General features: G+C 33.8%; 3 protein-coding genes across 6 annotated transcripts; 2 read left to right on the top strand and 1 right to left on the bottom strand.

Annotated features, from left to right (window-relative positions):
- The first annotated feature begins 2,153 nt into the window (after positions 1-2,153).
- On the top strand, positions 2,154-3,763 carry LOC123212969 (protein JINGUBANG). The gene has a single exon (XM_044632249.1). It carries the CDS (start codon positions 2,274-2,276, stop codon positions 3,516-3,518), a length of 1,245 nt encoding a protein of 414 aa, XP_044488184.1. The 5' UTR covers positions 2,154-2,273; the 3' UTR covers positions 3,519-3,763.
- A 2,067-nt stretch (positions 3,764-5,830) lies between these two features.
- Positions 5,831-18,070, top strand: LOC123212963 (U3 small nucleolar RNA-associated protein 25). Of its 2 annotated transcripts, none has more exons than XM_044632232.1 (25): positions 5,831-5,969; positions 6,158-6,265; positions 6,504-6,639; positions 7,513-7,613; positions 8,289-8,466; positions 8,628-8,772; positions 9,273-9,396; positions 9,736-9,836; positions 9,928-10,059; positions 10,753-10,833; positions 11,229-11,431; positions 11,880-11,952; positions 12,738-12,797; positions 12,926-12,964; positions 13,092-13,180; positions 13,410-13,474; positions 13,827-13,873; positions 14,455-14,514; positions 15,059-15,130; positions 15,599-15,628; positions 15,736-15,830; positions 15,960-16,065; positions 16,610-16,672; positions 16,803-16,874; positions 17,774-18,070. In XM_044632232.1, the coding sequence occupies exons 1-25, from the start codon at positions 5,942-5,944 to the stop codon at positions 17,846-17,848; spliced, it is 2,283 nt and encodes a 760-aa protein (XP_044488167.1). In that variant the 5' UTR covers positions 5,831-5,941; the 3' UTR covers positions 17,849-18,070. The 2 variants fall into 2 exon arrangements, 1 of the variants encoding a protein (XP_044488167.1); XR_006501637.1 differs by having other exon boundaries at positions 5,842-5,969; positions 15,968-16,065.
- Positions 18,071-18,642: 572 nt separating this feature from the next.
- Positions 18,643-22,818, bottom strand: LOC123213693 (ubiquitin carboxyl-terminal hydrolase 24-like). Of its 3 annotated transcripts, none has more exons than XM_044633168.1 (7): positions 22,306-22,818; positions 21,111-21,818; positions 20,623-20,810; positions 19,913-20,160; positions 19,540-19,685; positions 19,131-19,307; positions 18,643-19,034 (listed from the first exon to the last, which is right to left on the bottom strand). In XM_044633168.1, exons 1-7 carry the CDS (start codon positions 22,318-22,320, stop codon positions 18,984-18,986), a joined length of 1,533 nt encoding a protein of 510 aa, XP_044489103.1. In that variant the 5' UTR covers positions 22,321-22,818; the 3' UTR covers positions 18,643-18,983. The 3 variants fall into 3 exon arrangements, with proteins under 3 accessions (XP_044489103.1, XP_044489100.1, XP_044489101.1); XM_044633165.1 differs by having other exon boundaries at positions 18,643-19,005; positions 22,306-22,812; XM_044633166.1 differs by having other exon boundaries at positions 18,643-19,005; positions 21,111-21,815; positions 22,306-22,811.
- Positions 22,819-23,408: the final 590 nt, after the last annotated feature.

Genomic DNA, 23,408 nt, shown 5'->3' with positions numbered 1-23,408 from the left:
TGGGTTCAAATTCAATTTGTTTGATCTGATATCAAATTCAAGTTTGAACAACTCAATCAAATGCGGTTATATACAAATCATAACCATTGGATAATGAAGGGGCAAAGTGTTAATGAAACCTGTGAGGGAATGTAATGAAGAAGTATGCTTTACATTCTTCCAATGATGATACATCTTTTTGTAGCCGGCCACTTCAGTTTACAGGAAAAGCATTTCAAAATTGGCAATAAAATAGTTGGTGGTGGTCCATAAAGTAATGTTAAGTTGAGCTTCAAGTTGATTAATGAAGATAATTAGCGGTTAAGCCCAATCAAATTGTAATTAATTAAGTTGAGTGAAATATCTTGTTTGTAGGAAGTTGGTTGGCTTATATTATATTATATATAGAATGACAAAATATTCTGGCAAAGATTTGGTGTGCTAGATTTAAGGATGACAGCTTTAAAATTATTTTACTAACGATGATTAGATTTTACTTTTCAATATCTTCTGTGCAATTTTACTCATCAAGAATTAACAATCCTATTCTTTAGTTTTGAATACAATCCTCACTATTAGACCAGTTAATAGGCTTTAAAAAGCCTGACCCAAATGGGTATAATCAGCAAAGTTGTGAGTCAAGTCAGGGTACGTGGGAAAGGTCGGAAAGGCTGGGGTGAATCAACGTATCTTGCAAAAATTAAAAAAAAAAAATTTATAAAAAAATAAAATATTGATTTTTAGTGCGTCGATCTGCAAAGTATAATTCATGAAATAACTATCCAAAAAAGTTTTAGGTTATGCTTCGAGTCTTAATGTTGAGGCTGATTAGCACGCCCACCAAGGCCCACTTTTTGGCAAACCTTGCCACGATACGACATGAGCCAGCCCGTTGTGCCGGTCGCGCCCGTCGCCTCATCTACTATTTGTATTAGAATGAAAGCTTTGATATTTGGATTGCATAGTTACTTTATAGATAGGCCAAACGACTATTTCCCACCCAAGGTTTAATGCATTCTCAAAAGTCCCCCCTTTAACTATGGAAACACCAAATACCCATCCATGGCCGGTTAGATTTAACCAAACCCTAACGCCTGAAAATTTTATCTCATTTTGCCCCCCTAAACTTTAAAAACTGAAATTTTCCCCCCGCCTAAGTTTTAAAAAATTACAGTTTCACCCTAGGGTTTGGTTTTAAAATCTCCGGCGACCTCTCCGGCTCCGTTGCCGACGGCCGCTCCCTCCCGAGGCAACCTCTCCTTCCGGCGATCTCTTTCCTCCCATTTGGAGGTCCGATCGGAGCCCGGAGACGCCGTGGGAGACGAAGAACTTCGTCGGGAAGACGAAGTTCTTCGTCTTCCCAGACGAAGCCGACGCCGTCGTCTTCGTCTTCCCGACGAAGTTCTTCGTCTCCCACGACGTCTCCGGGCTCCGATCGGACCTCCAAATGGGAGGAAAGAGATCGCCGGAAGGAGAGGTTGCCTCGGGAGGGAGCGGCCGTCGGCAACGGAGCCGGAGAGGTCGCCGGAGATTTCAAAACCAAACCCTAGGGTGAAACTGTGATTTTTTAAAACTTAGGGTGGGGGAAAATTTTAGTTTTTAAAGTTTAGGGGGGCAAAATTAGATTATATTTTAGTTTATTTTTAATATTATAGTAAAATGACGATTTTACCCCTACCACCGTTAGGGTTTGGTTAAATCTAACCGGCCATGGGTGGGTGTTTGGTGTTTCCATAGTTAAAGGGGGGACTTTTGAGAAAACGCTAAACCTTGGGTGGGAAATAGTCGTTTGGCCTTATAGATATGATGTTCTTGAAGGGACTTGTTCAATCAAGTAAGTGGATCCAAATTTTTTCGCATTTATGCTCGATTAGAAGATTTACAAAGATATGTCAAAGAATAAAAATTTCATATCATATTGGAATATACTCTCTTCGCGTAAATGCTCAGATCCAATTAAATACATTTTCCATGGCAGTCTATATATGCTTCTTGCTTATCATTGGTCTACGCTTAACAACAAAGCACCAGTTCAGATCCTCCATTAATTTATTCATAAGAAAAAGAAGCAAGAGCCAGTAGTCCTGTCCCCACCTTTAACCGACTTTCAATGATCTAACTTATATAATGTCAAAGTAGCCGTTACACCATCCCCGCACTGTATATTTAAAAAACTACTTCCTGTTATCTTCGGGAATCCCGTGTTCTTTTAGAGCAACTCCGCTCCTGATTCTCTTTTACTTTTCTTTTTACTGAAATTCTTTCAGGAAATTAGCCAACAGGTTTTGCATTCAATGGCGACATTAGCAACTCCTCTATTGTCATCTTCTGCGACAAGTTCCAGGAGCATGAGCAGCAACAGTAGCAGCAGCGGGGTTGAGGATATTGATGGCACTTTTACATCTCAGCGTTTTGAGCTGCAAGATGTTAAGGTTTGTGTTCCAAGCAAACCCTTTGCAGGTTTTCAATCATATCGCTCGTTGGCTGTACTTTCTGGGCATGTTGGTTCGGTTTCTTGCTTGGCTTTATGTGGGGAGTTCATCCTGAGCGCTTCACAAGGGAAGGATATTATTGTGTGGCAGCAGCCTGATTTGAGGCTTTTTGCAAAGTTTGGGCAAGGTGATGGCTCTGTTAAAGCGCTTGTAACTGCTGGAAACAGAGTGTTTACCGCTCATCAAGATAGTAGGATTAGAGTATGGAAGGTTTCAAGAAGCTCGGAGAATGTGTTCAGGCTTGTTGATACACTTCCTACTACTAAGGATTATTTAGGGAAGTTTATGAAGCAAAGTAATTATGTGCAAACTAGGAGGCATCATAAGAGGTTGTGGATTGAACATGCTGACAGTATATCTTGTTTGACAGTTTATAACGGGTTGATTTATTCAGGTTCTTGGGATAAAACACTCAAGGTTTGGAGGATAGCGGATTTGAAGTGTTTAGAGTCAATTAAGGCTCATGATGATGCCATAAATGGGCTGGTTGCAAGCAAAGGGATAGTGTATTCAGCTTCTGCAGATGGCAAGATTAAGGCTTGGGGCAAAGAAGGGAAAAGTTCACATTCATTGAAGGGGATTTTGGAGGGTCATAAAGATGTTTCATTGAATTCAGTTGTGGTTTCTGAGGATGGGAAGTGGGTATATGGGGGAGGTTCAGATGGGTTTGTGATGGGATGGGAGGGAAATGCTGATTTTGTAAGCTGGAAGCCGGTGTCTGAGAAAAAGGCACATGAAATGGCTGTCTTGTGTGTATGCTTGGCGGGGGAGTTTTTGTGCAGTGGATCAGCTGATAAGAGTATTGGCATATGGAAGAGAGAGGCCTATGGTAAACTTAGTAAAGTTGGGATCATTAACGGCCATGAAGGGCCTGTAAAATGCTTGCAAGCATCACCTAACAGTATTGGTGGTGGGTTTTTGCTATACAGTGGAGGCCTTGATAAAAGTGTCCGGGTCTGGTGGGTGCCAAAGCACTCATCTCCTGAGAAACATGGCAACTCTAAAACACAAAAATTTACAGAAGCAAAGTCCATTATCTTGTGTTAGCTTGGAAGTTTTTCAGGCTTTGCGTGAGAGCTGATGAAGCATTGGTCCCTTTTTTTGTGTCTGCAATGCTTCCATTATTGGGTTTTGTGTCTATAGTTGAGAGGTGTGATTTCTTTTTTCTTCAGCTTTTAAGTCTTAATTATACAGGTTTTTATATTTTTAAGAAATTGTAATTATTGTTTGGGGGATTCAATCAATGAAAAGAGATATATACTATTCTTTAGCATTGACATCATAGTGATGCATGTGCTTGCCTGCTAATTAATGACAAAATCAAGCTTAATCATGTGAGGTTTCTGTCAACGACCCAAGAACATGGCATTGTTACTCTGAGAGCTGACACTCCTACCCCACCAACATTGGGAGAGTGCAATGCCTACTGAGAATTCAATCAACTAATTAACTGGATATAATAGTCTTTTTATTATTCATTTTTGATATGGTCATTCAAGATACAGGTTAAGTTAAAAAAATAATTTTTAATTAGATATAAACTGAGTAGCCCGACTCAAATAAAAATTTTTAATATTTTATGTATTAATAACAAATACAACAACAAATACAAATATTATTGTATTACTATGTGGTTTGGTAATTTTGAATAAATGATAAAATAATAACAATCATATAATAAAATTTCAACGTTTGTACCGAAATTAATATATATTGTTTTAATCTGAACAATATGAACATGAATATGAGCTTCTACTTTTTCTTAATTACAAATATTGTAAAGAATATAATTCTTCAGTGCTATGGTCAAGAAATGATGCTTCTTTATTAACATATTTCAAACCAATAGCTTGTTTTGTTGAATTCAGCAAATAGCATTTCATTCATTAGCTGTTATCCTCCATGTCCAAATTGGACCACAAAAAGAGAAAGAGCATCTAGAATATGAGAAGGAAGCAAGCTACAATGTAAAAGCACCCACATGAAAAAGATACCCAATTAAAGAGTAAAATAAAATGCAACCTTTTTCACTTTGTTGCTCATTTTAATATAGAAAACAGCCACCCATTTATCCCATAGAGAAGACATTCTTTTGAGATATATAAAAGAAATCAAGCAACCATTGAAAGCAATGCCAACAGAACTTTGAAGGGATGCAAGCAAATTTACCAAACATCTTTCGGAAACTGTTAGGTATAGTATTTGGGGACCATTCAAAAGGTTCAAGCAATTAGGTTAAGCACCTTAATGGAAAGCAACAATTTATTTAATTTGGGTCAATTAATTATTACAATTAATTAAATATTTAACTATTGAAACATCAAGTCATGTTTTGACAACTCGAAAGTTGGAGATAGCTTTTCAATTATTATATGGTTAGATTTCTCCTTTGAAAAATACCAAAAAATTATATTAAAGAAGCATATAGTTATTATATATTAAGTAATTAGTTATACAAAAAACATGTAATGACTAAATATGTCATCTATACACATGTAAAAATTTTTCTATTTATAAATAGTGAGAAGAATGAGTTTTACGGTTTTAACTGTTTTGTTTAATAACATTTTATCTCTATTTCTTATTTTTATGAGATGAACCCAACCAAAAAATCCCTTTTATCTACTTTTAATTATGCAATTATCAATAATATGCTTCTTTTGTTCTATGAATCAAAAAAATTGTATATAGACAAGGGACAACAAGTTATATTTTCATATTGTAACTTTGGCAAATTACTTTTAAAAAAGTTTATAACATAACGACGGACATATAATTCTTATTGATGAGTGCAATAACTTTAAAAACCTTATCTTGGTTCCTTATAGCTTGTATAAAAATTTTTGTCTAATTTTTCATAGTTCTTGTTCGTGAATTTTTGTCATCAACATCACTAATGAATTGATCTTCGAAATCAATATTTTAAGGTTGTTTTCTCTATTGAAATCAGATTTCATATCTATCGAATTCACCATAGAGGCTTGCTTGAAATCATAATAACCTATTTTTATTCAATTGCCAAGATTTAAAGAACCAATTTTAATGAAATATCTTTTAGGAAACATTCCATTGATTTGGTGCATATGTTAATATGAAATATAATTGAATATTATTTTATTTTTAATTCTAAATTAGAAATCATATAATAAAAATTAATACATGAGTACTATTAATGTAAGGTAAAATTAAACCCTTCCTCAGATTGTTTATGATACAATATGGGCCGGATTTAGTAGTGAAATCGGGCCCAGATCTGGCCCAATAGCAAGCCCAAGCCTACACTTAAACATAAGCCGAAGCCCAATCCCGCTTTAAACGAGGATCCGATCCGGTTCAATTCGTCTCTTTATATCATCTTCGCCCGCTAGAACCCTAGTGCCAAAACCCTTTTGTAACAATAACTCTCTATCCAGACCAGTTTAAAACAGGAATCCAGTAAAGTCACTTGAACCGAAATTGTATTTAGAACTATGGGGAAGCAATTTGGTAGAAAACAAGGTATTTTTCCGCCTCTGTTTGGTTCGGAATATATAAAAACTCAGTCATTGAAATCGGCTGTTGCTATATGCTATTCTTCTCAACGTTAATGGGAAAAAAAAAGGGGTCTTAGCTGATCCTTGTAATAGGTCATTGTTGTTGGATTCTGGTTTTATCAGTATTATGATTTAAATAAACTTTTGGAGCAGGAATGAAGAAGCGAAAGATTACGCCGAAGTTTGACAGAAATAAGCGTGCGAAGAAAAACCAACAGAGGGAAGAAAAAGTGGCTCGCAGCCCGTCTCCAAGTTCATCAGGTCTGGCAATCTCCACCTCATACAATGCTGATGTTCAATTTTTTTTTTTTTTTTGCTTTATTTTTTTGTTTGTTTGTTTTGCCATTGTGGAATGTGAAATGTATAACGAAAATTTATGAGTAATTATTGACTAGTGTATGTGGTATGTTGTGTTCTTGTTGAATTTGTGGAATGATTTATTTGGATTTTATGCTCAATGTGCTTAAACTAATTAAGTTTCAATGAATTGTTTATACAGGGGATGTATCCGCTGAAGGATCTAGCGGTATTGCATCTGAAGAGGAAGTAATTTATAAAGAGCCATCCGTATTTAATAATTTGTTGATGAAACTGGGGTCAAGTAGTGGATCTCTTGCCAAGGCATTTAGGATACGGTAATTTGTGATGGAGTGTAGTTAAGAGCCGCTACATAGTACATTTATTCTAGTATTTTCTTAATCTGTTTCTAGTTGCTTTTTTTTCTTTAAGTTTCTACTCTTTATTTTGTTCATCATGCATGATAATTTGTCAAATGAAGCAAGTGTAAAAGAATTTAAGCATGTTAATGCGCAGAAAAACCAAGTCTTGGGTGATCATGAGGGTAGCATGTTAAAAGCACACTTGTCCCTGGACTGAAATTTATTGGCTCTAAGATGCTCAAAATCTAGTTATTGAATATAGATTGATTGCAACTGGTGTAATAATTACACATTTACTTACTACCTTGTAGCTGGAAACATCATTTAAATTATGTAGAAGGACAATGAATAATAGTAACTAGTGGAATTTGGAGTTTCTAAGAAACAGTGAGGAATTGGAATTTGATGTTAATATTTATTCTTTTTTCTTTTCTTGAATTGCAATTCAAATGAAACTAATAGAGGAAACAGTTATTCCTTTTCTACTTTTGATGACATTGAAAGAAGAATAACATGAATTAGTTTGATCTCAATATGCCATTATGTTAGTTTATTGTTGAACATCAGTAATTATTTTCTTAAAGCCTTTCATCTTCAGAAAAAAATTCCATTAGTAAGAATGTAGCCACCACATAGTTTTACATTATGGAAATAATTATCTTTTGCCAATTTCCGGTTAGCCTTGGAATTTTTTATATAGCATTTCTAAACCACATAATTGTTAATTGCGAGTTATATTATTTTTTTATGGGCTACCTTTTTTTTTATAGTTAATCGCATAATTTGGCATTTGGCTAAGTAGGATTAATTTTAATAAAAATTTAAAATATCATTTGTCTTCTTATGTAGACAAAGACAAGAAGAAGGTAGAAGTGACTCGGAAGAAGATGAAGGTGATGGCTCTGACTCTGATAATCTGTTAGAGCAAGGGGATGATGATGGTGATGAAGGTAAGGACCACCCTATATTTTCTTTATAAAATGTGTGGAGTTTAATTATTTATGAATTTTTTTATCATTTAATTTTTTATAATCACTTAGCTATATTTTGATTCTTTCATTGGTGAAGCAAATAGTTGGGGACGGATAAGTTGTATGGGTGTACATGGGTCATGTGTTTGCCCAAGTAATTGTAAAATTTAACGTTCTCACTAATCATCATGGGTGTTTTAGTTTATTGAAGGTTTAATCATTTAATAGAATTTTATTTTTAGTATAGATGCACATATGTTTTACCACTATCTGCTGTAATTTTGTTATTTCTTTAATTAGTTTTACTTGAGCTAAGTATATGGGTGTCTTAATTTGAGTTTTCAAATTTCCTCATATAAATTGCAAGACTATTTTCATTGGCATAGTGTATTTGGGTAATGTGGGTAGGCTCACTTAAGAAACCTTGCTTTGACAAAAAATGTTGGGCATATTAGAATTGTCACAAATCATTGGTACCAGTCTCCAGAATGGAAAGATTCAACCCTCAAGAGATTTTTCAATGAGGTAGCAATATAAATGTGTTTGCATGTTTAATCATCCTAGTTGTTATATTTTTTGATTTCTTAACATTTCCTCCTAGCCTGGCCTTCTGTAATGAATTTCACTGGGTTATTTATTCACATTGGTTTGTAGAGACTGATGATAAGTCTCCTGCAAGTGATAGTAAACTAAAGGAGCCCAACAACATAGGCATCGTGGAGAAAAGTTTAGATGCCAAAATTGAGGCTGATTACGAGGCCTCTGACACAGATGAAGAACATTGCTTGGATGTTGGTGGTCAACCTTCTGTAGAGGCATCAACATATGCAAGGTTTATTTGCTTGATGTGATTTTGATGACCTTTTTTCTACTACATCATCACACAGTATTTCATATAAAATTAAAGTGACTGATATGATTTGAAGATGTGATCATTCTCAATCTTTTGTGAGTTGTCATTCTAGAATTTAAATGGTAACTTTCATGATGCAGTTCTTATAATGAACACTTTGGATACAATTTATCAAAAGCAGAGGTTGACAACCTGTCAGACAAGAAATGGAAATATAAATGGGAAGTACCTGCTGTTGAAATGTCAAATTGTAAGTGGACAGGAACAGGAGAATGTTTTCTTAAGGTATGTTTTTCATCTTTCCTGGGTTATAGTTTTTCGTTTAATTCATGTTATCTGTCTATCTATGCATTATATAAGTCTTCTCTTCTTCTTCTAATAATATGTGAAAATTATTCTCTTACCACTCTGGATCAGTGGGATGGCACAATCTTTATTATAATTCATTGCATTGTTTTTTTGTGGTGAAATTTTCTATAGATAGATAGCAGCTATACCAGTGTCCTTGACATGCGGTCATAGAAGTGTTTCAATATTAGTTGTATGGCAGTGATAGACTGAGTGGTCAATAGGGGTCTCACAAAACTATCCCTAGATGGGAAGCTTCCATCAGCTTGTCATGCAAAATCAGACTCAGTGTAGCTAAAATACCAGCATGCTCTGCACGCTACTTTGCATACTTGTCATGCCCTGATTTAAAATTTTAGAGTTGGGTTCTGGCTTTATTTCAATGTTTGTTCTTAACTTTTGGTGAACTTTCTACATAATCCGAATACTTTTTTCAGGATGTTAATCCAAATTCTGATTATGGTCTCAAAGCAAAGTTGTACAAACACTGGTTGGATATTTATAAGGCATCCGGAGGCAATGACTTCAATTCATCCAAACAAAGATGGTTTTTCTCTCTTTGTAAGTTTGCCTCGTAGAAGAATATTTGAAAGTTTTCCAAGTTCTTGCTGATTTTTTTTCATGTCTATCTGATATTCGGCTGTGTGCGTTTTGTTTATTCAATGTATAAGAATATTTTATTCAGTACGTAGCTCGTTTGACTTTGATATTTACTATATCAATGCCATGTCTATCAGCTTCTCCATTATGGTATGGGATTGACGTTGATACTTTGGCATGTTGTGTCCTTGTACTTCTAGTTGGCCTTTTCTTATGGTAGAAAAATAATGACTCTGCAATTGGGTTGGCATTTATTTTTGGTTGAACTTATGTGGTTATATACTCCTTTTTTCTTTCTAGGCAACAGCTATCGGGATATACTACACTGTAACAAGAAACCATATTACTATAAAGGCCAGGAAGAAGACTCAAGTATTATGGACGCGTACCTCATGCATTCTGTGTGTCCTTGCCTCTATCACTTGCCCTTTTTTGCTATAAGTTTGAGTAGTCATTCTGTTGTGATGATGAAATAAAGTGTTTGTCATGCAGCTCAATCACATCTTCAGAACTAGAGATCTTGTGACAAAGAATGATGCAAAGGTGGCAAAAAATAAAGAGAGTGGCAAGGAGGAAATACTTGTTGGTGATGGTTTCCTTGATCGAGGATTTACTCGTCCTAAGGTAGCATTCAGCGCTTACTTTTATGTACTTGTTATGCTTACTCCATTATATCTAAGAAACTTGCACATGATATAGTAATTATTAGACTGGACTTGGTAGAGAATCTTCAATTTTTGCTCCTTTATTTTCTTTTATCCACCATTATTTTAACATTTCACCTCCACTTTGTTCAGGTTTATGTATTATATATTTCATGTAAATCACAGAAATTGAAGTAACTCTTATTCAAATTCATCTTATGTAAGCTGGTTAGCATTTATCTTTATGTTTTGGAATCTCAACCATTTCATGTTGCAATTATGAAAGTGTAGAACTCTTGGAAAATACAAATATTCCAAAAGTAGATTAAGCTTGTGTGTTGTTCCTGAGCTTGTTTACAACTTTTTGGCGTGTTGTCTACTGCAATTATTTTTGTTTATGTTTTAGCTTGCATTGCATGCGGGACATTGTTAGTAAATGCTGTTATGACTACATTCTGAATTGCTTAGCATGGGTAACTTTTAAAGTTTACATTCATCTTGTGCCTAATGTAATTTATTTTTCTGCTTCTAGTTTATCTCCTTCCTTAGAATAATCTGTAATCAGTAGCAAGGCTTTAAATTAATATGCCCTCCCATTTCTTGGAAACATCCAATTATATCTATACAACTATTTACAGATTGCCTTTAATGTTAGTTTTAATATGTGTTCCAGGTCTTGATATTGCTGCCGCTGAGAAGCATTGCGCTTAAAATTATTAGGAGATTAATACGACTGACTCCTGATGCTTACAAGGTAATCTTAGTTCCTTTTATTTACTGTTGCTTAATCATATGAAAAATTCCTTTGATATTACCAATTATCCGTATTGGTATAATTCAATTAATTTAAACATTTGTCGAGTCAGAAACCTAGTGACATTTGCCATATGTATCTTATAGTTGGTCACCAAAATATTAGTGAGTTGTCTTTATATGGGCCAACTCCAATGTTTATACCACTGAATTTGCTGGGATACACAAATTTGTCAGAGTGATGTAGCCTGAAATTTACAGTTATGGAATTAAGAAACTGAAAGGAAAATTTGAGGGGGAGAAAGATACTATGAACTTAAGCTAGGATCAAGAAAGCAATGAATTTGGAATTGTCGAGCACCTTGACCGTTTATATTTTTGTTACCATTTTCTCAGGTGAATGTCGAGCACCTTGACCGTTTCTATGATGAATTTGGAATTGAAGAGGAGGAAGATGAGAAAGGCAATAATCAATCATCACAAGATATCCATGGCACTGGAAAGACAAAGCCTCAGAAGTCTTCCAAACCCAGAGACTTTCAAATACTTTTTGGTGGTAATAAAGATGATGACTTTATGATTGGCATTAAATTTACAAGGTATATTACTTTCTTCTATACCAATGGTCCATTTGTATTTTTTCTTGTACACTGTAAAAAACAATTAAAAATATTACTATATAGTGGTTTTATTTAGAGCACTATCTGTTTCATCACAAAATCTGAAGGGAAATTTAAAAATATCTTGCATTTAAGGAAAACATGAAAGAGATGAACATGCTCTTGGATTCTCTTAAAAAACAATATTTCAAGATATTGACAATATTGGGGACACAACTATTATGATATTTTATTTTTTCTGACTAGATATTCATTTTAGCCATTTCTTGTATTTTGAAAAATTTTAATTTCTTAATTAATTTGAAGTCTCATGTTGTTATCATTATTTATTGTTTGCTAAAGTGTCTGCAGAGAGATCATGGATTTGCATGTTAGTCATTATTAATGTTGCTTTGTTCACATTTTTTCTTCACCATTTCATGTTTAGGAAGAGCATAAAGTTGTACAATGATTTCTACTCCTCAGACATTATCATTGCCTCTCCTATCAGCTTACTTGCGGTAAGCATGTCCCCTTTCTGTACAATCTCAGTACTGTAAATTGTTTTTGGCTTCTTTTTCTAATTTCGACCATGTTTGTTCGACATATGATTCTTTTCACATGGTATAATATTGTGTAATGCAACTTTTATGAGTAATGCGTGGAGGTCATTTCAAAGTTCATTTTGTATATTGCCTGTTCGGTTAATTATTTGCTGTTGCTTACTTGGAAAAAGTTAAATATTTTGCGCTCAGAAACTGTGTTCCATTTGGGCCCACTTTTTGATGGCCAAAATTAAAGTTGAGTCCTTGAGATGTGCTTCATATCAAGGCCCTTCAGTCCTTGCGTTCAGTGGCAAACAACTCTTGTTTGTTTAATTGACAATAATGTTGTGAAATATTGCACAGAATATCTATCCAGCAAGAAGTTAAATGAGCAGATTTAAAAATACCGTGTTGTTGCCTTTTTTTCCTGGATCATCAGGAACTTTACAGGATCTTCACATTTCATTCACTTATCTATTTCCAGCGATGAAATCCTCTTTGAACTGTCATATGACGTTTTCATGACAATATATTGAAAATATATATATAGAGAAATCTGCAGAATACCTTCAAGTGAAGTTTGAATTATATGTATGTTACCGATCAAATGGAGCTTCATGCTTATGTAATGTTATATTTGATGCTAATCCATTTGCTTATTTTCAATTTATTGCTCATCTTTCCCTGTTTATTGCTGAGATAAAGTTTTTTTTTTTTTTTTTTGTATAAGCATTCAATTAATTGTACTGTATTTTTGTTAGAAAATTGCGAAGACTGAAAAAAACAAAGATTTAGATGTCGATTACCTTTCTTCTATAGAGGTATAAAATTATTTTTAATGTTATATTCTCTCTTTCTCACTTTTTCTTTCTGCGGTTCTTTCATATATGTACATATGTTACTCCCTTTTTGTGCTAACAAGTAGAGTATGCATCTTCTGTATGATCAGGTTCTTATTATTGATCATTCAGACGTAATATCAATGCAGGTAATCTCATAATTTTTTGAATTACTTTAATGGTGGGTTTTTTTTTCCAGTTTATTGCGTTGTGTACAATAAACACCCCACCCCCCTTTCTTTCTTAATTACCTTCCCTGTTTTGATGAATATCCAGAACTGGACGTTTCTGACTTCTGTCGTTGAGCAATTGAATTGCATACCATCTAAACAGCACGGAACTGATGTCATGCGCATTAGACAGTGGTACGTGTAGATAATATTTTCTATTTTGAAATGGTTATGCTCTGTCTCTTGGAACTTCTTGTTCATGTAATGGCAATTTTGGATCTTTTGCAGAAATATTAAGAAACCCTTGTATAATGATAATGTTTCTTTACTTCCTATCAACTGGAAAATTGAGTAGGTGAAGCTTCATCTGATTTAGTATCATTTGTTCCAATAAATTGATTCCAAACATTGTATTTGATGTTAGGTATTTGGATGGATATGCAAGGTTTTACCGGCAATCAATTGTTTTAAGTTATTATTTGAACCCAGGTAAGCACCCATTTTCTTTTTCAAGAAGGCTTTTTATACCTTTGCCATATTATTTCCATTTGTGTAAATGTTTTGAAATCATAATGTATAATCATCTACAAATTGCCATCTTTTATGCACATGTACATGATGATTTATCTTGTCACTTATAATAAACAAATCAAGATCTAGATTTCAAATAATGAAACCTTAATCTTACTTGATTGACTTCTATCTTGTGTTCTTTCTTTTTCTTGTTGGGTTATTTTCCATAAACTTATGTCTATCATTTCCATGCATTGTTCAAATGAATGGTTTAGCATGGTCTGATGCTTCTTTATGTCTAACCTAGTGCTGTATGTTCTTGTTCCAGACATCAATTCTTTCTTTAATCACCATTGTGCTAACTATCAAGGAAAGGTGCGTTGGTATTCTTCATTTTGTTATACTTCATGCACACATCAGGATTTGTAGAAAGATGCATTTCAATGAAATCTTTCTAATGTAGTGAGGTAGTTCAACAAAACTGTCTCAAGTCTCAAATAACTTTCAAAGAGAACATGAAATCTGGATTTTTCTCAATTTACTTCATATGATTATTTTAACCTTTGTTTCCAATTTTTCTCTTTTTATTAAATTTTGTCAACAAATTTTATTGTGTTGCTTGTGTGAGTCACAGTTTGGCTTTTTTGGTTTCTATAATCAAGTTCCACATGCTTTGATCAGCATTGAGGTATATGTTATTTTTATATGATTTTAGACACTAGATGCTCGAATAACGTTGACTAGAAATTTATTTTTCAAGTTTTAAAAAAAATAACTTTTTGCATTATCTTTTATGAAACAACCAATAGCTTTTGAGGTTTAATCACCTTTCAGTGACTAAAATGCCTAGTCCTTTAGTTATCACATCTGAGGACACTGAAGCTTTCTGCTTCTGTTTATTTTTATTCAGATATATGCAATCTTATTAATTCTTTTTTTGTGAGTTATAATTACAGGTGAAATTGGTATGTCAATATAAAGGCGTTCTTCCCAAAGTATTGCTCAATGTGCGGCAGGTATGTCTGCCTGTTTTGGCTTGTTCCTCACTAAAATTTTGCCTAAATTTATGATCCGCCATCCTCCTTGAACTGTTAATGTGTTTTTATTTTTTTATTTTTGATTTTTTTTCTTTTCATGATATCAAGAACTTGCTTTTGCATTCATCTTTGTTCAATAAACTTGCTTTTCACATTCATGATATTTAGAAGAAAAAGTAATAATAATAATAATAATAGACAAATAAAAAATAGAATGTAGAAGAGCTAAAAATGGAATGATTTTACCACTTATGCCAAAAGGCTCAAAATTTTAATCAACTGAATTTTCTGAAAGACAATCTAGAAATATAGAAGAGGACACAGTTCTTCCTATTGTTTTCTCCCTATTTGTTTGGCCTTAAGGGTCCTCATTATTTGCAGTTTGTCAACTAATTATTTAGATGTTTACTCTGTTGGTTTTCTGATAACTTCAATAACTACTGCTGATATATTATCTTGATGGCTATATCTTTGAGGTTTATATTATATATTTTTATGTGTTTTATTTCTTTTGATTTTACAGATCTATGAACGGTTTAATGCTGACTCAATAGCAGATGCTGATGATGCTCGTCTTGAGTATTTTACAAAGAAGGTACATGTTGAACAGTATTTTATGTAGTGTAAGTTTTTTTCTTGGTATTTAGACATTCATTAGTGTTTCTCCTATTTGGAATCTGACAATCTGTTGTTGTGATAAAGTTTAACTCTGGTTTCAGTCTAGTGATCTTAATGTTTTTCATTTCCTTCTGATTTGACATTCCGACATCCCAACAGTCCAGTTAGCAGTTTTGTAATGATTTTGGTGAATATTTATTGGTCCTTTTTCTTAGTATTTCAACTGGTCTGCATCTGTTGTGCACATAAGCAACAAGAAGTTCTTAGCTTCAGTATAAGAAGCAGATCATAGACCCCTCTTGGTATTACATGCCCTTCCCCATACTGTCATTCTGTTAACTCCTTAGAGAAGCAACTTATAGGCCTACTTGGGATGTATAGCATTGAAGCATTCCTTAGTCAACTATGATGATATATACTTATGGTAATGATTTTCGTGATGCAGGTGTTCCCAAAGATAAAAGATTCAATTCAGGTTTTTTTTTTTCCCTTAACTTTATCGATGAATTCCGGTGCATTTAAAAGTCAAGTTAAATTTAATTTTTGTTAAATTCTCTTATTATTTCCTGTTCATCTATGCAGGGTGGGATTATGCTATTTACTAGTTCTTATTTTGAATTTGTTCGACTTCGAAATTTCTTGAAGTCGCAGAATGCATCCTTCTGTCTGCTTGGAGAGTAAGGAGCTCTATTCTTGTGTATTCATGTCTTATATATTTTTGTGTCATCTGTGCAATTTTGATGCTGCTGTGTAAAATTCTCTTATTGCTTACCCAATTTGATTGAAGTACTAACTTTTCCCCTTAGTTACACAGAAGCAAGTGACATATCTCGCGCGCGGGTTTGGTTTTTTGAAGGAAAACGAAAAATCATGCTCTACACAGAGAGAGCACACTTTTACCATAGATACAAGGTTTCTAAACTGCTTTTATCTCCTTTTAGTTATAATGTTAATTATTTCTTGTAATGGTAGTACTTTTGAGTATGACACTCTGCAAGCACTAGTACAAAATTGTGATTCGTGCTAAAATTATTTGATGAATGAGAAAAATAATAGCAATGTCACAACTATTTTGATTTTTTTAAATGTATGGGAAAATAGGAAATGGTGTTTTGGGTTCAATAAAACTATGCGTACTTATATTGAGTACACAAATATAAATGGGTTCATATTTGATGTGTGTCATTATGTGATTAGATGATTTTGAATTAAAAATAAAATAACACTCAATCATGCAATAACACATAAGTATGTATCTATTTGTGTATTCAAAGCAAATATGCATAGTATTGCTCTTTGGATTTATATAAGCATGATATTAGCAGTTAATTATGTATTCAGAGGAGCTCTTCTGATGACTTGGATTAGTTTCTCACAAAGAATAATTATGAAGATTTTGGACTGTCCTTCATTGATGTATATTTTTAATGCATATTTTTTTCATAATTGGTTATAGATTCGCGGAATCCAAAATTTGATAATGTATTCTCTCCCTGAGAGAAAGGAGTTCTACCCCGAGGTGAGCAAGATATCTGTGAATCTGATTGCCTTTACCATCTCTGCTCAACCATCTTCTTCCATCCAGAAAGCTTATCTTGTTATTATTATTTTTTTTTTTGGCATAAATGAAACTAATAATTCTCTTGCAGATTGTTAACATGCTTGAAGGGTCTCATAACATGACATGCACTGTGCTTTTTTCTCGCTTCGATATGCTGCGGGTAATCTTTTCATCTTTGATAACCCTTGTGTAGAGGTGCAAATACTGTGTTTTTGTCCAATTCATTGTGCAAAGTATGCATAACTTTAAAAAATATCTTAATAGAATCTGCTACAAAACTTTCTTGGTTTCAGTTGACAAAACCCTTTGTGCCCCTCTAAGAATTAATGATTGAACTTAAAAATAAAAGACAGACAATATGCAAAGGTAACTATTCATGTTAGGGTTGGGCTGAATCTAGATTGAGCTCGAACAAAGCTAAGATCAAATTTAAAAGAGTCAGTTCAAGATCGACCAGTTGAGATTTAAACTCGTCTCGAAAACAATTTAACTTTGGTTTTGATCCAAACTGATTTGAATTCATATGTTTGGATCAATTTAGAACTCAGTTCATTTATGAAAATGTGTCTAATCTTTGGCTTGAATTAGGACTGCAATGAACTGAGCTTAAAATTGATTTTGTTCAGCTTGTGAGTTCATGGTTCAATTCAAGTAAAACATCAATAAGTCTTTAAATGTTTTAAATTTTATGCTAACATCCTGAAAATCTTTTTTAAGCTTTGAATATAAAGAGTAATTGATAATTTAGAAGTTATGAGGTTTTTAATGTAATCCTTTTTAGAGTTTAAGGGTTAGGCCCATTTGCATCCTTAGTTTGAACTTGTTCAATCTGAACTTTAATTTGAGAACGTTTCAGATTAAATCCAGTCCTAATCCACATATGTTTTATTAGTATGCATTCATTTTCTACTTCATATGTACATAAATAAATCCATGTGAGTCCTGATAATGTCAGGTTAGCTACATTTCTGTAGCCTTGGTTCTTTTTTTTCCCACTTGAGATACTGGTCATGTAGATGGTTTTAAATATTGACAGTGTTTTGTGTGCTTGTGTTTTAGCTCGAGAGAATTGTAGGTTCCGCCCCAGCAAAAAAGATGGTCAAATCGGAGAAAGGAGTTTTTGCATTCTGTTAACAAAGTGTTCACAAATGCAATTCTATTCTTCTTGGACTCGTTAATCTTCCTCTTTTCTTATTTCCTCAACACCACAAGAAGTGCGTAGTTCGCAATTGTACAAGTTGATAAATTCCCAAAATATATGTTATAAATGTTAGATCTGACAAGTTTTTGTATTGTATAATATAAAATTGGACTTGTAATAGGTTTGGATCTAATAAGTTGTTGAGTTTGAATCAATTGAGCAAGCTTTGAGTTATAAAACAAATTGAATATAAATTGATTTAAATAAATTTAAAATTAAATTATTTTTTTATTGAATTTAAATCTTAGTATATCCGTCTTGAATTAACTTTCTTTAATTTAAGTTGATCTCAAACTGAACATTTTCTTTTCTGTAACACAATTTTTGCTATGGCTCAATATTTTTAATTTTATTAAAATGTCAGCTTAATTTGAATGTTCACTGTAACATAATTAATGCTAAATTTTTGATAGCGGAGGCTTTCTTCCTGACCTCAATTTTGAAATCAGTCTTTATTCTGGAAAAGTCAATTAACAATCAACAACTTTGCCCTCAGACTCACTTATAAATCAAAGTACTTTTTACTTCTAAGTCAATTTAAATCTGTTTAAATTTGAATATTTAGATCAATTTAAACTTAATTTGTCTTATAAAATTATAATAATTCAAATTTCACTTGTTCATTCCAGACTCAATATCATAAATCAAATTCAGCCCTAATTATTTTAATTATTAGGCCAATCAATCGTATACTAAAAAGCATAACTTTTAAAACTTTTGATCCTACTGGCGGAAGTTAATACTAAGATGGCAATAACTTGAATAAAATTTTACATTCATACAAAACAAAACTGCAAATCAGTGACTGGCGAATTGCTACAAGTATTCATAACATAAACACCAATTTTGATGAAAAGACTTCTTTTTCTCGTCCATGATGACAAAATTCCTCCACAACCTTTTATATTTGTTTGTAGAAGAGGACATATGCTTGGTCATGCAATAACTTGCCTGTCCCAATGGCAGTCACAGAGGCATCATCAAATCGTAGCCATTGTCCATTAGAATACCGAGCATCTGCAGTGTAATGCCCTTTTGAAGGCTCTTTTCCATGGTGGGTAATGGTGGCTACAAGTTCGTATTTTCGGCCCTGTAAATTGAATGCACAAGGGAAAGGAACTGGCAGTTCTACTAAGTTGTACTCATTATATATAATTTTAATGTAATCAGAAATAAAAAGAAAAAGGGGCAGGCAATATGGAAGTGCTGCATTACCTCAGCAGATGGAGTAACAAGCAGTTCTCGACCCAAGACCAGTTCGAGAGCAAAATGCACAGGTTTAAGCAACTTGGTGCTCCCTTCGCTTCCATAACTAAATCGCTTAAGGTGCAATATCATTATCTTTGAGAGGGTCTGTATCTTAACAGATTTTCTGGCAGTCACAAATCCAGCCTGAAAGTTGGGATTAACAAATACATGTATTGCAAGATCCATCAATAGTCAGGAGACAGAGATATGTAATACCAAATCTAAATAAATATAATCAATATTTATATGAGCTACATGTATGAATGCAAACCACAAATCATATACATGATAAGAGGTCCTTAGGCCTATGATAAAGGAAAGCCAACATACTATACAGTGCCACGAAAAACAAAAAAAAATTATAAACTAAAATAACCTTCCCAGTTGCTGAAGTTCGATATCCCTCAAGATTTTCTGGTGCTGAAAATAAACGAAGTGCATCCTCAATTGTACAAACAGCTTCAGGATGAATATCAAGGTGGAGCAAGAGAAATGGTTGAACAGTAGCAGAAGCTTTATTTCCTGATAAGACGCAAAAATTAAATAAAAAGGAACTATTGGATATATACTGCAGAGGGGTAAAATTTTGGTAAGAACAGTAAAGTGAAACAGAGTTCATTTTTGCTGGCAAAGGCAATAACTTTATCACTATTTAAGTCGTCATAAAAAAAAAAAAAAAAAATCACTATAAAAGTGAAAACCAATTGTGGACATATCTCTGTTTATTAAACCCAAAGAAATTGGCAAACCTTTTGCCTTCACTACACTTTTCAATTGTCCTCCAAAAATATCACTAAGCTCTGATCGAACAAAGCTTTGTGTTCTTGTCACAGCAGATGTGTTCTTAGGGCCAACAGTCTCCCATTCATCATCTTCAGATGAAGAGACAAGAGATGACTTGGCTCCATTGGTGCTAGCACTCTGTCCTTGAAGCTTAAGTAATTCATCATGCATTTGACCCATTATAAAACTTAGAAACTCCTGTGCGTCTTCCTGCCTGAAAATGGTAATTATGTCAGAAACCAACTTCCAAATCACCCACATGATCATAATAAAGTTTATGGGTAATGGCAAGAAATGTCTAGATGTAACAGATGCCAAGTCATTAGCCGGTAAACCCATTTTCAAGTTCCATCTCACCATATTTTCAAGAATTTAGTCAACTCATATGTACCATTATACAGTTTCCCAACCACAATAATTGCATTCTGAGGATAGAATACAAGGAATATGATTACAGTGAAAGGCACAAAAAGCAGGACAGAAGAAGATCGATACAATGGAGATGCAAGAGGAAAAAAGAATCACCCTAACGGAAAAGGTAGATATAAATAAGATTTAGATCCACAAAGCACACCAGGCAATACTTTATAGTCCAGAGCTAAACTGTCACCAAGTAAAAGAAATGTCTAATGATAAATGGAAGAGAAGATCAACTTGATCCAGAAAACAAACAAACCTTGGTCTGCCGGATATGCTGCTCGACACATCTGGAGTAAAACTTTTAAGAACAGCTTCAAACATGACAGGACTAAAGGGCCTCCCAGTTTCAACATAAGCCATGTCTTTCTTCTTCAACCTTGGACTAGAGAGTGTGTCGAATTCAGAGATAAACTCAAAAAATGCAGTTAACGTGGGATATCCAACCTAACAAATTACAACCCAAAAACCTAAAGCTTTAGCTATATTTTATTTTCAAACAATATCAGCAATGTAATATATTTTGTCATTAGCTGATTTGTGCACAAATTCATAACTACACTAAACATATAACAAATTAACATGCAAAAAATTAAATAACCTTAAGTATATAGAAGGTATAATGAAAAAGAAGAAGACCAAAAGAAAATTAACCACAGATGTGTACAACACAAACAGCCATGCACAAGGCATTTCCGTCTTTAGCATACAGATAAATAAAATTTTAAACACAAATATGGAACTAACCTTCGGTATGTCATGAGTTTTAAGTTCAAGCATGAGCTGAACAAAAGGGAAACAGGACAGCAGAGCCTGCAGAGTTGCGTTAAGAAAGCATAGATTTCCCAAATTGCTCAAACCTCGGGGCAGTAAGTCTCTAGCACTTTTAACAGGCTCACTAGTTGTCTTCCAAACCCCTTTTTTTGACACAGATATTGATGAACCACATGCAGTCCCATTCTGATACCCATCCTTTACACTTATACAGTCAAGGACATGAAATTTTGAACTAGGGTGTGAATACGAATGATTGCCTTCACTCTGAGATAGGCTTAACGAGTCTAAATCAATGCCATCTGCTTTCAGTTCTTTAACACCATTACTAAGAGCAGTGCCATTTGTAGAATTCTTAATATTTCCATTTTCTATCATGCCTTCTAAGGCTCCTGTAAACTGATAATTTGGTGCGGTTGCAATCTTCACTTTATCATCCTTCCTAACCGGAGTTGAGGGCTGAAGATCGACTGGCCCATTTGCAATACCTAACTGTCCACTTGGTTCACCATTCAAACTGCCAGAAGAACTTCCAGTCAGATTGAAAGAACCGAATGGCAAAGCTGTTTCTTCCATGGGCTTTTCAGCTCTCCCAGACGAAACAGGCTTTTTAGCAGATGATCGTTTTACCTGCCATAACCTTGTTTCATCTTCAGTGAATGACCCAAACACTATTACCTGCTGTCATACAAGAAACACTCAGTGAACAGCCCAGCACTTAAAAGGACAACAACCAGATCATTCAACAACAGCATTCTTCACATAACCCCATTAAAGCTAGATTAATCACAGAGTAGAAATTCTTTAAACTAAATCTATATAAACATACACAACGTCCAAATCAAAGAAACCCTTAAACAAGATAGTTAGACCACACCAGAGCTTCATAAATCCAGGCATCCTTCACCATCACAAAACAATTTTTTTTTTTTAACCTAACACCAGCCTAATAACCTATACTCCTACTAACACTTCATTCACAATTCAAATATGTTCAACTCCAGTCTAAAACTTGTCCTAAATCTTCCTTTAGCTTAAAAAACTGCTTACTTTATTATATTCTTAACACATCTCAGAGCATTTCATTCATAAAAAAACTAGTTTGCAATTAATCCAAGCATGAAAGATTCAATACATTTCATAAATCAAAAATAAAAAGTAAGGTTACCTTAGAATCAGTCATGTTTTAAATGCAACGTAAACCCAAGAAACCTGAGACTTTAAACGACAACGATCAAAGAGCGAGAACGCGGCAAGTATAGAAAAATTATGGGAAGCAAATCGAGCTAGGGTTTGAGAGCACCCTGGAGCAGATGCAGCAGGCAAAAAAGAGAAAGAAAGAGTGTTGATTGAAGAAGACATGAAAAGCTGAAGAAAGAGTGTTTTATATTTGAAGAAGAGAGAGAGCATTTAATGAACCGACCCTCTCTTCTTCTTCCTCTTCCTCTTTCGATTTCCTCTCCGAATCCGAGCATCGACTATGTTTCAAAATACTTATTCGAGAAGGAGAAGAAGACGAACTCCCAAATCCAAACGCTTTTCAGTTTCTGACCGTCTAGGGTTCGGAGACTTTGCTCTGTTTTAGCCTTATCGAAGAAGGGAGAAGAATGACTTGGGATTGGGTGTTGTTTGGCTGCTGTGCTGTTGAACAGCGCTTTTGATATTTTATTTTATATAAACTAATTAGAAAACTTGTCAGACAAGGGGAATCAGTTTCTCTTCTACCTATTTTCCGAATAATACAAATTATTATTACCAGAAGATTAATTAATTATATGACCCGTTGAGCCGGCTTATATTAGAATACATATACTCAATAATTCGCCTCGAAGGAGGGAGGCTAGTAGGTTAGTTATGCCGTGCCTGTTTTGGTGCAGTCCATCATGTCTAAGGGTTCGATTAAGGTTAAACTCATCAATTGACAGGTTGTCAGCCTAATAAAATTGAAGAGTTGGTAATTGGCCTATCAAATTATAATTTTATAATATTTAATTATTTTTAGTCAGTTAATATTTTTAATAGCTTGTATCCGAAGGCCCTGATACATACAGCTCATATGCCTTATGAACCTAACACATTAACTATAATAGTGGGTTGTATTAAAAAAAATAGCTTGACCTATATGGTGGGTCAACACAACCTTCTTTAACATTTTTATTTATTTGTAAATAATATAATCACGAGAGTTTTATTAATAATAAATTCAAATCGAGTTAATTTAAGTTTGATTATCATCTCAATTTAAATATATTAAATTTATAAATTTAAAAA

The sequence above is a fragment of the Mangifera indica genome, chromosome 4 (assembly GCF_011075055.1).
Source record: "Mangifera indica cultivar Alphonso chromosome 4, CATAS_Mindica_2.1, whole genome shotgun sequence".
NCBI classification, from domain to species: Eukaryota; Viridiplantae; Streptophyta; class Magnoliopsida; order Sapindales; family Anacardiaceae; genus Mangifera; species Mangifera indica.
This window is presented reverse-complemented; position numbering and strand designations above follow the sequence as displayed.